This window comes from Martes martes (genome assembly GCF_963455335.1).
Source record: "Martes martes genome assembly, chromosome: 12".
Taxonomy (NCBI): Eukaryota; Metazoa; Chordata; class Mammalia; order Carnivora; family Mustelidae; genus Martes; species Martes martes.
The window spans coordinates 65,386,038-65,404,654 of record NC_137900.1 but is presented as its reverse complement, the minus strand read 5'-3'; the positions used below and the strand labels follow the sequence as shown (position 1 = coordinate 65,404,654).

Genomic DNA, 18,617 nt, shown 5'->3' with positions numbered 1-18,617 from the left:
CCCCCAGACCATCCAGCCTTCTAGAGTGATCAGGATGGCCAGAGAGCCAGGGCGCTCTGTCTTCTGAAGACTTGTTTGGAACGGGACGTTTGTAGGAAAGTGTTTTTTTTCATGTTGGTAGAACTAAGTAAAGCAGATTTAGAAGGAAGACTGTAATAATCAGAATATATCATTAGACCCTATTAATAGAAATAAATTAATGTTTGAGCAAATTGATGCATTTAAAATATCTTCAGGAGGCCCGTGGCCCACAACCATGCAGTTCCCCGGAGCTGTGGCTTTTGATACAAAAGTAGTGATCATTGCGGAAAAGTGGGTGGGATTAGAACCGGGACTATGCATAACCTGCAACCTATTTACATGTTGCTGCCTTAAAACAAAAGCAACAGCAGCGATACACACACACACACACACACACACACACACGTGCGCTACAGTCCAGGAGAAGGACATGATCTTACGTGTACGTGTCCCTGGGGAATAAAATCCAGCTCCATGGCTCCTGAATTCAAAGGAATCTCAGTTTTTTCACTTTTATTTGGTAGATAAGGAAACTGAGGCAGAGTGATAAGTGACTTCCCCATGACTACTCTCTCCCTCTGCCTCTGCTCCTCCCCGACCACCACTTCTCGAAGAATGAAGTGGGTCATATGAAGAAACTGCTAGCCACACATCAGAATAGCCATTAGCAGCATTTCAAACTAAGTTCAGATGTAGCTTTTAGTTCTAAACTCTTAGACTCAGTAATTATTGTGAAATTTAAGTGTTTTATCTCCAACTAATTTATTATGAATGTCTGAAGATCTAGTAATCTTCATGGGGGTTAAGTTATAAACTTGACCTATTTTTGTCAAATTTGGAAACAAATACCAGAGAAAGAACCAATGCTATTCTAGTTTATATGAAAAATTAGAGAGAAAAAAAAAATCCCGTCAACGCACAGCAGATAACATTTTAGCAGGAAATTTACTAAATGGTGGAATCTTAATGCATAGTTCTACCTTGTCTTCTCTTTTTTTCTATTATCTTAAGGGGAACTGACTAGACAGCAGTTTTTGACGGGCTGCCCATTAGTCTGGTTTGTACTGTCTTTTCTGGAGCAATATTTGCAGCTCCGCAGAGGCTCACAGTATAGAAAAGTGAGAAAGTCAGTTGAAGATGAGGTCCTTGACAATGTCCATTTCAGGTTCTGTGCATCACAGAGAAAAGAAAGTCTCCAAACTGTGGGCTGAAGGAACCGTGTGTGTCACCCTGGGGAGAAAAGACGTAAGGGCCACAATGCTCCTGCAGATCTCTGAAGGGCCACCAGGAGGCAGCAACGTGGCCCAGAGTCCCCCACCAAAAGCAGACCTGAGTCCCTAGGATGGGGATTTCTACAAATGAGCAGCCTAGAGGACAACTGCAGAAATGGGCCAATAAGAAATTCAGTGATCAAAAGATTGCTGGGGCATACCTGGGTGGCTCGGTTGGGAATCTGCCTTCAGCTCGGGTCATGATCCCAGGGTCCTGGGACTGAGTCCCCTGTCGGCTCCCTGCTCAGGGGAGTCTGCTTCTCCTTTGCTCCTCCCCACCACTCATGCTTGTGTGCGCTCTCTCTCTATCTCGCAAAAATAAATACATAAAATCTTTTTTTTTTTTTTAAAGATCGCTTGATGTGCAGAGAGTCAGATCAAGGGCCATAATTTAAGTGACTTGGACGTCCAGTGGCTTCAGCATCTCAGGACTGGGGTGTGTTTGCTTGCACAATGTGGCACAGACCCACCTCTGGGCCTGGACAATGGGAGTCCTGGAAGGTGATGCTGTTCTCTACTCTCTGATGTGGCTTCCACAGAGAGTTGTAGTGGCCCAGTTGAGACAAGAATAATTAATTAATTCTGAATTAATTAATTCTGTCAGAGACTGCAGAAAGAAGTAAGCTCTTAATTGCACTACTGGGTATTTACCCCAAAGATACAGATGAAGTGAAAAGAAGGGCCATCTGTACCCCAAAGTTTATAGCAGCAATGGCCACGGTTGCCAAACTGTGGAAAGAACCAAGATGCCCTTCAACGGACAAATGGATAAGGAAGATGTTGTCCATATACACTATGGAGTATCATGCCTCCATCAGAAAAGACGAATACCCAACTTTTTTATCAACATGGATGGGACTGGAAGAGATGATGCTGAGTGAAATAAGTCAAGCAGAGAGAGTCAATTATCATATGGTTTCACTTATTTGTGGAGCATAACAGATAACATGGAGGACATGGGGAGATGGAGAGGAGAAGGGAGTTGAGGGAAATTGGAAGGGGAGGTGAATCATGAGAGACTATGGACTCTGAAAAACAACCTGAGGGTTTTGAAGGGGCGGGGGGTGGGAGGTTGGGGGAGCCAGGTGGTGGGTATTATGGAGGGCACGTATTGCATGGAGCACTGGGTGTGGTGCATAAACAATGAATTCTGTTACACTGAAAAGAAATAAATTAAAAAAGAAAAAAAAGAAAAAAAGAAGCAAGCTTTTCCCCGCTGCCATGGGGTACTCAAGTCGCCACTGCTGTGAAGGCAGGACCTCAGAGAGGTTTGAAAGCAGGGACTAAAGTGGCTCTCACAGAAAAGGGACGTCTACCTAAGCAGGTCCTGTTGTACCAATTTAACCGGGCTTTGCCCTCACGACATTCTTGTTTATAGTCTTGGTGGACGCTTGGAACCGACTAATTTTCTTACTTTTCTCAAAAATGTAGGAGGAACTTGGTGTGCTCTGCCATGTTAGTTAACTTTCAGAGTAACAGGAAGATTTTCTATTAAACTATGCTGCAGAACGGATGATGGCGGCTTGGTACCACTCTTTCAACAATTCCTGGAAACGAGGGGAACAACTGGAGGAGCACTGGGGTAAGAGAAAAACTGACTAGGGACCCGGTTCTGGTTACACTTATGGGTAGAAGTAAAATAAAATAGTAATAATAATAAAAGAAGTAGGGCTGTTCCGTGCTGGCCTACCAAGATGACGCCAGCAGCTGGAGACAGCCCCCAGCATAAGTGTGGCTGGTAGGAACCCCGGCTTGAGGGGGGGGCGCTGAGATTCTGGTGCTGTCTTTCTCCTTTACTGGCTGTGGGTTCAGGAACGTTAACCTCTGCGAAACCCCACCTGTGAAATGAGATGAAGGATGGCTGCCCTGTCTTTCCTTACAGAATGATTAGGTGGATTGGATGAATTAACACGTAAGAACTTTGTAAGCTATAGAGCACTGTATAAATATCATTGATCACTATTACTTTTATGTAAAGCTGTTAAGAGAAAGCTTCCCTGTGACAGGATCTGGTGAGAAGTGAAGAAATTCGTGTTTGGCATGAGCGCCATGCAGTCTAAGAGCTAGAGGGCTGGGCCTAATGATATTTTCAGAAATGCTCATTGTTGAAGCCGCACAACTCCCTTTTCTGTGAGAGCCATTTAATTATTATTATTTTTAAGATTTTATTTATTTGAGAGAGAGAGAGAGAGAGAGCACAAGCTGGGAGAGAGGCAGAGGGAAAGGCAGGAGCGGACTCTCCGTTGAGCAGGGAGCCCGTCATGGGGCTTGATCCCAGGATCCTGAGATCACAACCTGAGCTGAAGGCAGATGCTTCGCTGACTGGGCCACCCAGGCGCCCCGTGAGAGCCATTTTAATCATACCTCTCCCACCGGTTGTAGGTCCTGCATGCATGGCCATGGAAACTTATACACTGCCCTGGAATGGGGAAGAGCCTGCTTGTTTCTGCAGTGTCTGACAGAATGTTCTTCTCCTCAAAACGGGGCATATCCAACTCTCTATGGAAGCCACATAACAGGGTCTCATGTTCAAGTAAATGCAGTGGTGAACCCCTTTGCTCTTATGCTTCTTTTAAAAATCAGAATAGAGAACTATCATAAACCTGTCAAGTGGTAATGTGCTCATGATAAACATGGAGGGAGCTAGGAAGCAAAATCCAGAAGCACCAGTGTTTGTTGTGAGGACAAATGGAACATAAATGTATCTCCTGCCCGAGTAAGGCGAACAAATTAAAGTGGCATGCTCACGGAGCTTCACAGACTCAAAGGGGACCGAAGAGAGTATGTGGTCCAAGACTCGCACTTGGCTGAGGGGGAAAGTAAGGCCTACAGTGAGAAAGGACTCATGCAAGGTTTCAGACTCACTGTAGGGACAGTGACTGAACATTTATGATTAAATGCTTATTAAACAGGTATTTTAAGACACTGGAGATACGGAGACACACAATTCAATCCCTGTTCCCAAGGAACTATCAATCTTGTGGGGAGTCAGACCCATTCCCTCCCATAGATGATTCTGCATGTGATGGGTTCTAGATGTGATGGGGGCTAACATAGAGATAGGGATGGGAGAGGCAGTCACTATGTGGAGGGGAAAAAAAAGCACCTAGAAGGAATGTCAAAATGAGAAAGAGAGAAGCGAGAGGTTGTTTCAGGCAGAGGCAAGAGCAAGGACACGCAACCCAGCTCTCACAGAATCGTTGACTCAGAAGAGATCTCAAAGACTAGTTCTTTATATAATTAAAAAAAATTCCTTGTATACTGTCCTGGAGAGACGATAATTCCATTTCGGCTGGGACATTTCCAGCGAGAAGAAACTGATTACCTCAGAGGACAGAAAAGCTTCCGCGCTAACCTTTTCAGCTGGTACTCCGCCGCGTGTAGGGGCTGTGCGACTCTGTCTCTTCAATGTCGCTGAATAACAGGCTGAAGAATATCTGGGCTCTGACTTCCTCTCGAGGGAATAAGAAAATGTCACATGTCTTTGAACCTTTGACTTACAGAATGTTAGAGTTGGGCGGGAGAGAGGGGGAAGCTCAGATATCATTTTGTCAAATGGTTTTAAAAAATCTCTTTGTGACTCATGGACCTTTTTTGAAATCGTGATAAAAAAATGTATAGATCTTCACTGCCCGAAATATACCTATGCTCACAATATACAAACCACTGCATTTAGTTTTGGGGTATTCATGGGGCCCCAAAGACCATTCCGGATTAAGAAATCTTTTCATTGTATTAATGGGAAACTGAGGCTCGGAGAGGTGGGATGGTATGGAGTAGAATCATGGGAGTGATTCCCCATCGGTCCGACTGCGGTATGAGCAGAAGCCAGGCCTCTGGGTCAACCCTGCAGAAACTCAGTGACAGACTGAAGGTGTTCCGGGAAATGGGCTGCACCTGGATCTATTATGAAGCGAAAAAGAGACTTGGGGTAGGAGGGGGGTGACTACTCTAATGATCTGAAAGTTCATTTATGGAAAAATGTTTAGACTTTTCTCTTTTGCTTCAAGGGGTATCTCAAGACCAAAAGACAGAAAAGAACTTCTGCCAGATAGAACCGTCCCTGACTGGAATGTGCTGCTTGAACTCTTTGTCACTCGACTTTCTGAGGACACAGAACAACCTCCTTAGAAGGGACTGTGGCATCCCAAAAGTTTGAACTTGGTGAGCCAAACTGGACTTCATTATCTTCCTCTGGGAGACCTGCGCAATCTCCTACTGTAGCCAGGAAGCAGCTCAGGCTCCCAGAGACCATGGAAAGTGAGGCAAGTTCAGGATGGCTGAGCCCTCCCGCGTGAGGGGAGGGAGGTGGTTGTGTAGAGAAATGGGCCTCAGAGATAAAAGTGGAGGCAGACAAGTGAGGGGTCTCCTGTAGCACTGTGGATGGGATTCTAGAGCGATGGCTGGCACATGGCAGCAGGACTGAAGATGGAGGCAAGAGCACATTTCAAGAGGAATTCACAGAATCAATGGTAGCAGCCGCCGCAGGGTAATAAGGAGGCGAGAAGAGAGACGGGCTGCGGTGGAGAGTTGCAGGTTTCAAGGTGAGTCTGAAGTGACAGTGACAACAGGACACACAAATGGAAAGTGTTGGCAAGTCACAAAACGACAGCAAAGGGGAAATGCCTGGCAGGCGACTGATGACGTGGAATCAGGTTCTAGGAGGTCAGGATGTGAGACCGAGTGAGGGACGGTCTACGGACATGAAGTCACTCAGGCTTCAAGGGTAGACACCTTCCCAGTGGAAAAGAGCTGAGCATGAGAAACCTAGGGAGTGAGTGTGCAGAGCCGACCGCAGTGAGGAGGTGGTGTGATCAAGACGATGTGAGAAGGAAGAAGCAGAAGAGAGCTGAGATCCGAGAGTGAAATAGAAACCCAGCGCACAGGAAGCTTCCGGGGAGAAGAGTGAGCAGCACAGACACAGTCTCATCTCGTGTGCCTTCGGCCGTGTGCTGTGGCAGGTTGGTGACAGAAATGTTCATTTTGGCAACAACACAGGTGGTGCAGTGTGAGTTATAAAGTGCTTTTAAGTGGATTATAGCTATTTCTTAAATGGTATTTTCTAAAACCACAGGCCTTGGAAAATAGGACTAAAACTTCACTCTCTCTCTCAATTTCTCTATCAGTAAATGAGAAGTAATTTTAACTTTAATAAGCTCCCTTCACATCGTTGCTTTAAGGAAGGTGATCTGTGCCCTCCTAACGAGCCACGCCGGGAGAGGTACGCCAGGTGACAGGACGTGCCTGGGTCGCCTTAGCCAGGAACCTGGCGGCAGCGGCAAGGACTGAAATTAACATTCTGATTTTTGTTCCTTAAAGCAAAAACCGGAGGCAAAATTAAACACTGGCTCAGATCTTAAGAAATAACTTTTGAGAAATAAAATTAAAACAAATGAAATCAGTTTCTTTTCCATTTAAATATTTCCCTTGGAGCTCGATGCCACAAAAACTGTAGGAGGTGATGGTCAGACTGTGAGAAATTTGTTTACTTCCAATAATGACACCTAATAAAGAAAGGACTGTGACTGAGAAAAAGGAAAGGAGATTATAAGTTTCCAGTTTGGGCAATTTCAGACATATCACAGTAAGCACAGCTCCCATGTAAAAGGGTTTTTAAAAATGAGCTTTAGAAACGAAGCACTAGAACAAGGAGGACACACCTTCCACAACAGGCACACTAACCAGGATAACAACTAGTGGGGGGCTGGACAAGATGGTTCCTGAACCCCCTCGCGCTTTCAAGCCCTCACGGCTGGGAGTCACAGAAGGCCTAGTTAGGAAAAGAAAAAAAATCTTAAGACTCTCTTTAAGCATGTCCTGATGTGAAAGCCCGTCCACTGTATAGGAAATCTTCTGACAAATGGATTCCTGGTTCTCGGCTCTACACTGACCCAGCAGAGCCTGTCCCAGAGCCTGTCCCAACTCTCGGCCCTGGGCATGTGGCCTCCGGGCAGCACCACGGGGGCAGAGGAGAGGAGAGAGAGGCTGAGATCATTAACAGTGAAGATCCAGGGATTTCCACAGACCTGGAGACTGCCTTCGAGTCATAACAGGTCTAACCTGTTATGTCTCACAGATGAAAAAACTGAGATGCAGAGAGAGGAATGCTGTGTTTCACCACAGACCCTCTATTCTGCTGGAAAGGGAGTCTGGGGACTCCAGGCCCCCCCCTCTACAATGACAAAGTGGAATGTATTTGGACGAATAGACTCCTTGAGGGGTGGGGGGGACATACAAAGTCAGTCATGTTGACTTTGTAGAGTCCCGCCTCATATTCAGGTAGGTATGACTTCAAATCCTGAAAACAGACTCTCACACATTAAAACTGGGAGTTTATGGAAACATCAGCTAGAAGGAGAAACCCCGCTCCAGCCCTTGCGGGGAGTCTTTAACTTGCAACTCAGGGTAATGTGCCACGTGCATTACCCACTTAGAGCGGTCACTCTCGTTGCCGGGAACTTTTATAAGGCCGGAAAAAGAGGCATGTAGACAGAACTTAGGTTAAACTGGATCCTCTGGCCAAAGTGAAGAGAAGACAGCCTCACAAAGGGAACAGCGCAAGGTCAGATTCCCGAGGGCGCCGCTAACTGCGGTGGCTTCACTCACAGAAACTGCGGTGGCTCCCTGTAGGTCCCACCTACCCAAAGCTGCCACTATGGTCAGCATCCCCATTCACAGTGGTATTTAACTTTTCACTAAAAAGATTTATCCTGCCTTTTATTATTATTTTAGATGATTATTTATTACACTTATGCTTCCCCCTTGTGGGCAAGATTGGAAGGATTCAAGATTGGGAAACATTTAAGGTACAGCCAGGAAGTTACCCGTCAAGAATCTTCCAGTTGTCTATCCCATCAGAGGTTTTGGCATCTACACCTACTGATGCAACATTCTCCTGATGTTTAAAGTACCCAACGGGGGTTCTCATGTGTTCTCTCAGGAGCCACCGCTCTTCCACTTCCCCTAAGCACCCTGAGGTGATCTCTGAAAATGGTTTGTTATTTGCTCAACCCAGAAAAGTGTACAAAATCATGAAAATCAAGAGGTTCAAATCTTCGTGTTCACTTTAAGAACACACAGGAAACTGCCCAGGCCATCTAGGGTGCGCATATCCAGAATGCCACCAGGTACAGGAAGGATGTCACTTTGCAGAAGCAATGCGTGCCATTCCAGCATGACAATGATGGAGTTGGTTGGTGCGCCTGGGACAAACAGTGGGGAGTGTACCTGAAGCAACAAGGTCGGTGGCCCAAAGAGAGTGCTGAATTTTTCCCGCCCATGCTTAAAAATATGGGAAGTCATGCTGACCTGAAGGGTTTAGATGCAGATTCTCTGGTCGTGGAGCATAACCTGGTCAAGAAAGTGCCTGAGACTCGGTGTGGAACTTACAGGGCTCAAGGTCAAATTAACCCACACATGCTCTCTCCCTGCCGCACCAAGATGATCCCCACTGAAAAGGAGCAGATTGTTCCTAAACCAGAACAGGAGTTTGCCCAGGAGGAAAAGATAACCCAGAAGAAACTGAAGAAACAAAAACTTATGGCCCGGGAGTTAATTCTGCAGAGGATAAATGCAAGTAAGTAAGTAAAAAAAAAAGTAAGTAAGTAAGTAAGTAAGTGGGGCACCTGGGTGGCTCAGTGGGTTAGAGCCTCTGTCTTCTGAGGTCATGATCTCAGGGTCCTGGGATCAAGCCCCGCATTGGGCTCTCTGCTCGGCTGGAAGCCCGCTCCCCCGCCCCCACTCTCCCTCTGCCTGCCTCTCTGCCTACTGTGATCGCTGTCTGTCAAATAAATAAATAAAATCTTAAAAAAAAAAAAAGAAGAAGAAGAAGAAGCTACTACTCCTTTTTTAAAAAAAGTAAGTAAGTAAGTGAGTAGTAAGTCAGTAAACAAATAAGTGAAGTACCCAACAAAGGTGGCCAAGAAGGAAAATCAAGGCACAGTCTAAAAATCCATCATTTATGGTAAAATAATCACAGTGTATATATAATAGGCACAAATGACTATTTTACACATTCTGTAACATTACCCAAAAAGTGTGAGGTCCTTGAAGCAAGCACTTTGCTTTTTGTCACTATTTTCTCCAAGGGCTCCAGCCAAGAGTTTTATATGTACTGTAAGAATTCAGTCAATATTTCTTGAATAAGTTACATTAGTTAGTAAAGATTTGTTTGCGGGGGGTGGGGGGGAGGGCAAAGTATTTACACAAGTTGGTTGCTTTAATCAAATCAGAACCAGACACTTCTAGTGAGGTAGGCTAGATACTGGTGTCAGTTTCCTGTGGAAAGGCAGGAAAGGTAGGAGGGGGAGCAGTTACATCCTTGTAGCTTCCTGTAGGAAACCTCCCACCCCCGACTCCTTGCCAGGGTGGCTGTGGCCCAGGTGTGTCCCTACGTTGGAACATCAGGGGCTAACCTGGAGGAACAGCCACTGAGCAGAGATTAGGCTTTTGTCCTTCACTGTAGCCTCTGTGCTGTACAGGCCCGGTGGGCAGAAGTGGGGCAGTGACATGGTACAGGGATCAGCATTATTTCGATCCTCTCTGGAATCCCTCTCCTGGCTGCTCCCCAACCCGACCCCTTCTCCCCTGATTCCCAGGGGTGAAAGAACTGTACAGTCCTTGGGGTGCCTGGGTGACTCAGTCATTAAGCGTCTGCCTTTAGCTCAGGTCATGATCCCCCAGTCCTGGGATGGAGCCCCACATTGGGCTCCCTGCTCAGCAGGAAGTCTGCTTCTCCCTTTCCCTCTGCTGTTCCCCCTGCTTGTGCTCGCTCTTGCTCTCTCTCTCTCTCTCTCCCCAATTCTGTCAAATAAATAAAATCTTAAAAAAAAAAAAAAAGGAACACAATTTCCACAGCTCAGACTTACTTGGCAGCAGCATCTTTTCTCAACTGTTCATGCTTCATGAGGAGATTTTTCCGGTCTCGGAAAGCTTTTCTGACCTTGTACCCTTTGTAGACCGCTTGGATTTTGAAGGCCGCGATGTCCTGAATGGCTGCGATGGACAGGGCGCCGTGCTCCAACATGAACTGGATCACTTCATGGCGCTCGCCCAGCAAAGCGTAGTCCAGGGGAGTGTACCTGGAGCAGGAAGGCATTTTTAAGTGTTGGAATGGAGTCAGAGATACAGTCAACTGACCATATTATGCAGCAGAAAGAAATTTCACTCTGGGATGGGGGCTGCTCCTCACGCAAGGGTAAGTTCTGTGCCCTAGGGCTGATCTTTTTTTTCTCTGAGGGGACAAAACAAGGGCGGAGCTGGGGTCAGGTGTTCTGTGCTGCTGACCAGGATGGTTCCCGAGTCTTGCTTGCTGGCTCACAAACTGGGGGCTGTGGGAACACAGGATCACTTTTCTTCTCCCCCACGTGCCAAATAATATCCCACTCTGATCTGAAAAAGTACTGTGGATAATATCCTGTGAGATTTGTAAGTTTAAGCCCAGGACAACTGATAGTTAATGCTTACAAAGTAAAAAAATATATCTCTGAATGGAGAGATTTAGTCTATGATGAGGTTGGCCCTTTAAGTCAGAAGGCATGGATTATTAAGTAGTGTTGGGCCAACTGCATAGCCATGTGGGAAAAAAAATGATTCTTATATCACATTTTATACCAAAATGAATCCTAGATGAACCAAAGACCTAAATATAGAAAAAGAAACCATGAAAGTACTAGAAGAAACCCTGGAAGATTTTTTAAAAATTGGGATGGGAAGGTCTTTTCTAATAAAAATGAAAAAAACTCAAAACAGGGGCACCTGGGTGGCTCAGTGGGTTAAAGCCTCTGCCTTCGGCTCAGGTCATGATCCCAGGGTCCTGGGATCGAGCCCCGCATCGGGCTCTCTGCTCAGCAGGGCGCCTGCTTCCTCCCTTCTCTCTCTCTGCCTGCCTCTCTGCCTACTTGTGATCTGTCTGTTAAATAAATAAATAAAATCTTTAAAAAATTAAAAAAAAACTCAAAACATAAGAGAAAATGATAAATCCAACTATATAAAAATGGCAAAAATTTTGCAGGGCAAAAAAATCATGAAGAACAAAGATAAAAGATAGTTCCCAGAATAGGAAATACTAATGGCTCCTAAATATACAGAAATATGTTCAACCTCACCCATTTAAGAGAAATACACATTAGGACGAACAAAGAGAGTACTTAAATAATCAGATAAGTGAGGATCAGAAAGTTTAATAACACACTGTGCTGGCAAGGATGCAGAGAGACAGGCTCTCTATATGCTACTTTAATCTGTAGAGAGAACAATTTAGCAAGATCTGTCAACATTATTCATGCATCTGCCCTTTGACATGTCCCTTGCAGGCATATATCCCATAGACCTGCTCTCGTGTATGAGACGCTTTCTGTACAAGGCTATTGACAGAAGCACAGTCTGAAATAGTGGAAGAGTGGAGATGACCTCAGTATCTACCAGCAGAGCACCTCTTACATAAAGTACAGGCCATTTGTGTGATGCGGTCACAGCTGTGCTGTGGCATATGAACAAATAAGGAACAATGTCTGGGATATCTTGTTACATGAAGAGAATGGAAAAAAAAAGAAGAAGAAAAAGAAGAAGAAAAAACGGAGCAGTACTGGGGCACTTAGGTGGCTTAGTCGGTTAAGTGACTCTTGATTTCAGCTCAGGTCATGATCGCCAGGTCGTGAGGTAGAGCCTAGCATCAGGCTCCACGTTCAGCATAGAGTCTCCTTAAGACTCTTTCTCTGAGAAAACCCAAAAGACTCCACCTTAAAACTGCTAGAACTCATACAGGAATTCAGTAAAGTGTCAGGATATAAAATCAATGCACAGAAATCAGTTGCATTTCTTTACACCAACAATAAGACAGAAGAAAGAGAAATTAAGAAGGCAATCCCATTTGAAATTGCACCCAAAACTGTAAGATAGCTAGGATTAAATCTAACCAAAGAGACTAAGAATGTGTACTCAGAAAACTATAAAATAGTCATAAAAGAAACTGAGGAAGACACAAAGAAATGCTCATGGATTGAGAGAAAAAATATTGATTTTTTTCTTAAAGATTTTATTTATTTGTCAGAGAGAGAGAGAGCACAAGCAAAGGGAGCAACAGGCAGAGGGAGAAGCAGGCTCCCCACTGAGCAAGGAGCCCAGTGCAGGACTTGATCGGGATCATGACCTGAGCTGAAAGCAAACACTTAACCGACTGAGCCACCCAGGTATTCCAAGAAAGCATGTTGTTAAGATGGTTATGCTACCCAGAACAATCTACACATTTAATGTAATCCCTATCAAAATGCCATCACCTTTGTTCACAGAAATGGAACAAATAATCCTAAAATTTGTATGGAAACAGAAAAGACCCTGAAGAGCCAAGGAATTTTCAAAAAGAAAACCCAAATTGGTGACATCACAATTCCAGACTTCAAGCACTATCACAAAGCTCAAATCATCAAGACAGGATGGTAATGGCACAAAAACAGACACATAGATCAGTGGAACAGAATAGAGAGCCCAGAAATGGACCCTCAACTCTATGGTCAACTAATCTTCGACAAAGCAGGAAAGAATGTCCAATGGAAAAAAGTCTCTTCAACAAATGGTATTGGGAAAATTGGACAGTCACATGCAGATGAATGAAACTGGACCACTTTCTTACACCACACACAAAGACAAATTCAAAATGGGTGGAACACCTAAATGTGAGACAGAAAGCCATCAAAATCCTAGAGGAGAACACAGGCAGCAACCTCTTCCACTTCAGCCGCAGCAACTTCTTCCTAGGAACATCGCCAAAGGCAAGGGAAGCAAGGACAAAATGAACTATTAAGACTTCATCAAGATCAAAAGCTTTTGCAAAGCAAAGGAAATGGTCAACAAAACCAAAGACAACTGACACAATGGGAAAAGATATTTGGTAATGACATATCAGATAAAGGGTTAGTATTCAAAATCTATAAAGAACTTATCAAACTCAAGACCCCAGGAAAAAATAATCCAATCAAGAAATGGGCAGAAGACATGAACAGACATTTTTGCAAAGAAGACATCCAGATGGTCAACAGACACATGAAAAGTGCTCAACATCACTCGGCATCACGGAAATACAAATCAAAACCACAGTGAGATACCACCTCACACCAGTCAGAATGGCTAAAATTAACAAGTCAGGAAATGACAGATGTTGGTGAGGATGTGGAGAAAGGGGAACCCTCTTATACTTTTGGTGGGAATGCAAGGTAGTGCAGCCACTCTGGAAAACAGTAGGGAGGTTTCTCAAAAACATGAAAACAGAGCTACCCTACAACCCAGAAATCGTACTACTGGGTATTTACCCCAAAGATACAAATGTAGTGATCTGAAGGGGCATGTGCACCCCAATGTTTATAGTAGCAATGTCCACAGCAGCCAAACTATGGAAAGAGCCTAGATGTCCATGAACAGATGAATGGATAAAGAAGATGTGGTATATATATACAACGGGATATTATGTAGCGATCAAAAACTGAAACTTTGCCATTTGCAACGACATGGATGGAACTAGAAAGTATTATGCTAAGTGAAATAAGTCAATCAGAGAAAGACTGTTATCATATGATCTCAATGACATGTGGAATTTCAGAAATAAGGCAGAGGATCACAGGGGAAGGGAGGAAAAAATGAAACAAGATGAAACCAGAGAAGGAGACAAACCGGTAAGAGACTCTTAATCTCAGGAAACAAACTGGGGGTTGCTGGAGTGTAGGGGGTTGGGAGTGATGGGGTGGCTGGGTGAGGGACATTGGGGAGGGTATGTGCTATGGTGAGTGTTGTGAATTGTGTAAGACTGATGAATCACAGACCTGTACCCCTGAAACAAGTAATACATTATGTTAGTAAACAAAGATTCTCTTTCCCTCTGCCCCTCCCCCCAGGTCTTTCTCTCTAGAATAAATAAATCTTTAAAAAACCCAGAGCAGTATTATGGCATGCTCCATTTGTATGAAAAAGAACATATCTCTGTATGCTTATCTATGTAAAAGACATCTCTACAAGTTTACCAAGAAACTTGTGGCAGTGATGTCCATGGGAAGGATGCTGGTTGTCTCTGAGGCCCAGGGGAGGGAGACTCAGTTTTCATGCCTTTTAAATTTTATACACTGTACATACTTTTTTTTACAAATGTATTATTTAGAAAAGATGAGTTGTATTGTCAGATGGTTGTATATCTTAATCTCAACTGGTTACTTTCTAGATGCATAATTTTATGCAAATTCCTTTCTTACAATATATCTTCTTTATTTTTAGAAATACAAAATAATCAGATGAATACACAGAAGAACATAATGGTCATCCGTATTCTCACCCTTAGAATTAACCAATATTATTATCTCGGCAGGTATTACTTTTTTATTTAAATGGTTACTTTGCAATAACGACACATATTTAAAGAATTCCAACAGTGCAAAAAATACAAAAATTGAAGTTAAAAAAAAAAACAACCAACCCAGTTCTACCTTCCAGCAATGGTAACGCTGTCACTTCTTAACCCGCTTACCTTTCCTCATTGCAGACTTGGCACAAGAAGGAAAGGAAATAATAAATACAAAGAGGATAATACTGTGCCTGGCATAAAAGAGGCCATTAATAAATGTCAGCTGCTGTTGTTCTTATGCTAGGACACCCTTGCAGCAGGGTTGGTGACACTGTGGTCACACGTCATCAATATCATTTCCATAGGACCCAAACTAGTAGTTACGACCTCCAAATGGCTGCCAGGGATCTGAGTCCTGTCTGGGTGGGTGTTACTAGTCCAAGTGCAATCAGAAGTGCTAGGAAGACATCATCAGCTGATTTATGAGGTGGAAACACTGATGATTATACGGATGCACGATTAGACACAGAAAATCGTCCAGTGATTATAGAAATTTTCTCTTTTCAAAAGTCACCTGACAGTCGGTCAGACATAAAAAGAGGAGATTTCTCAATATAAGCAAAAGGGTGATTTGGTCACTTGTAGAAGGAAACCAAATTCAGAAAGAAGTCCCAAATACTAAAATTGAGAAACTCTCATTTTAGGACATCTTGATTTGCCTCTCCTGTCCAGGGACCAGAAGGCCAGAAAGCAGAGGTGCCTGCATAAACTTTAAAACATCATTTATTTATTTATTTATTTAAAAGATTTTATTTATTTATTTGACAGAGAGAGACACAATGAGAGAAGGAACACAGGCAGAGGGAATGGGAGAGGGAGAAGCAGGGAGCCAGATGGGGGTGCTCAGGGCTCTTTTACAGGACCCTGGGATCATGACCTGAGCTGAAGGCAAACGCTTAATGACTGAACCACCCAGGTTCCCCAAAGAAACATTACTCATAAGTAGATGGCATCTTGTAAATTCAGAAGAACTTAAAAAATTTTCACTATATAATCTATTTGAAAAAGTTTTGTTACTATTTTAAATTTTAAGTCCAGTGTCATAAACACAGAATGCTAAATTAGTTTCAGGTGTACACTATGGTGATATGGTGATGAAGTGTAATCACTATGTATTTTAAAATGCCTTTCATGACTGTACTCTCCCCAATGGAAAAAATGATCAGAGTCACAGAACTCCATGATAGGAGAGCTAAATGGAATTTGAGAGGTCATTTAGTCTATCACCTTCCTTTTATAAATGAGTCAACAGATCCAGAACGATTAAGCAACTTGCAGAAGGTTATGTAACTAGTTTCCTGCAGAACCCAGACCCAAACTAAGACCATACGACTCCCTGTTCAGTCATCCTTCCACAGACGTCTATCAGTTTTTGAGTATAAATCTCTTACAGAATTAAAGTGCTTCTCAAATCAACGTGCAAATAACATATGTATGTAGTAAGCCTGGTCATCTTTTCTATAATTACAAATACGGGGCATCTATCACACAGTATACAAGCAGGATTATCAAAATCTGGTTTATGAAAGTAAGGCCTGACCTCTGCCTTTCCTAGATCTCTCAGGGCTTGTGGACGGGAAAATTGCATTTCAAATGTTTTAAATACCTTTATCATGGAAAAACTGTGTTTTTATTATGAGAAACTTCAAGCATAAACAAAAGTAGAGAGAATAGCATAATCATTTATAAGCTTATTACCCAAATTTAACAATTAGCAACATTTCTGCCACATTTGCTTCCTCTAGCCCCTTCCTTATTATTTTTGCTCAACTGCTTTAAAGCAAATCCTAAAATTCCTCTATCATTTAATGTCTGTGCATTTCAGAATTCATCAATAATACGGACATAAGCACAATGTCATTATGATATTAACAAAATTAACGGAATTCCTCAGCAAAATCTAGTACCCATTCCAAATACAAATTTCCCCGATTTTCTAAAAAAAAAAGTGTTTTTTATATTTGGTTTATTCAAATTAGGATTCTCCGTCAATTTTTGATTCAGGGTAACACAGTCCAAATATCTTGAAAGATTTTAAGACTGAAGTCTATGCCTTAGTGTTTAGGCACTGACCGTGCTGTAACTATTACTACTGAATCTTTCTTCACTCCAGATTCAATTTAGAAACATTCAAGTGCTGTGAATATTCCCATCGATGTTGGGAGTGTGGCTGTCAGATAGTTATTGACTGAAAGCCAGCAGTAGTTGGCAAAAATTATGTCTATACGGTGCACATTCAGTGGTTGGTGTCAATGCATGAGAAGTAAAAATTAGCACTACACTGATGGTAACCAGTCGAGAAACAATGTAGATAAAGACCAGATACAAGATACAATTGGACTTGCCATGCAGCACTGGTCTGATGGGATGAGAGGAATGCCTAAACTGGAATGTCAATAAACATAAAAGGCAGTGTCAGGTTCTGACATTTGTACATCAAGGTGCATTGCTGATGAAACATTAGAGGAGACTGGGATATTGCCACTGTCCATCTTCATCTGTAGATTGGCAAGTACAATTAGGAGGATTTTTCCTGTGGTCTTTTGGTCTGTAATTAACATACGTTTACTCTAGGAGGCAGTAAGCACCGTAACTCATATTCTTTCCTAGGCCTAAAAATTCACGTCTTATGACAGAAATGGGACTTGAATTACAAAAGTAAACGTTTTTATTGTTTCCTAAGAAAACAGGAGCCAGGCAGTAAATACTGTTACAGAATAAATCCTTTATAATAGAAATAAATCACCATTAATTCGTAGGATTCTTAATCTTTCCCTTTTCCATTTTTTTAGTGTTTCAAAGAGAGAAATCTGCTCTTTCATGTATTTGCTTTAATGTCAAGACCTCAGCCCTGAGGATTCTGCTTAGCATTCCAGTTTCCTTGAATGTCCAAACCTCTAAATCTTCGAATCTTTTTGGCTTTACTTGTCATCTGACAATAATAGAGAGAGTTCTTTATATAACCCTTCTCAGAGTTAGACATACTAGTCTGATTTATTTAATTCTGTATGTACTCAAAGAATTCCAGAAGTTTCTAATGCAGAAATCTAGCAGGGGATGGTACTGGGAACCTAACAATGCAACAGTTCTTTACTGACTATCTACTTCCTGAAAAGTACTGTGAGCAACATAGAGATGACAATGGTCTTCAGGACTTCTCCGCTAATATGGAAGACAGTTTACATAAAATTATAATATAAAGCAAAATGTGCCAGGTGCTATACAAATTCACAGTATAGGGGAGAACACTGTTTGAAACACATGCCTCTGGGATCAGAACAATCCTCTCAGGCGAGACCACGTTTGAATGGAGGAAGGACATGACTAATGATTACATTAGAAATGTGATTTAGGGAGGCTACTTTGGAAGTGGATGAACTGAATGGGGGCAAGTTCGAAGGGAGGAAAACAGGGAGGAAGCATTGTGACAGTCCCAGGAATGCGTCAGAGGGCAAGATTAGATGACAGTGCTGGTAATGAAGAGATGACAGTGGGGACTGAGGAGAGACACTGAGCCTGAAGGACAGATTTAGAACTCACCGGCCCCCAGGGGACTCCCGAAGCCTTGGTGGTAGGTCAGAGAGCCCAAGGAGATGGGCTTGAGAGAAAAGACCCAGTCCCTGGAGAGTTTATATTTAAAAAATAAATAAATAAATAAAAAATGGAAAAGAAGCTAAAATAAATGGAGAAGGAGCAGACATGACTGGCAGAGAATCAGGAAAATATACTGTTGCGGAAGCTTAGAGAAGATACAGTCCCAGTACAGTAAAGAAGGGGGGTCAACAGAACCGGGTGACACAGACAGGTCGGTGAGAGTGGACAGAGGGACCGGCGTAGGATTCATCAGTGAGTCTGTCAGTGACCATTCAGCACGGTGTCAGCGTCAGTGTGAGGATGGACACCAGACTGTGAAAGCACGACCTGTGAGCAAGAGGAAATAG

At 43.1% G+C, this 18,617-nt stretch overlaps 1 protein-coding gene across 1 annotated transcript in view; it reads right to left on the bottom strand.

The window, feature by feature from the left end:
• INVS (inversin) overlaps positions 1 to 18,617 on the bottom strand; it is a 166,192-nt gene that overhangs the window by 40,795 nt on the left and 106,780 nt on the right. Inside the window, exon 12 of the mRNA XM_080819610.1 lies at positions 10,160 to 10,372. Within this exon, the coding sequence (XP_080675736.1) occupies positions 10,160 to 10,372 (213 nt within the window). The remainder of the gene's footprint in view (positions 1 to 10,159; positions 10,373 to 18,617) is intronic.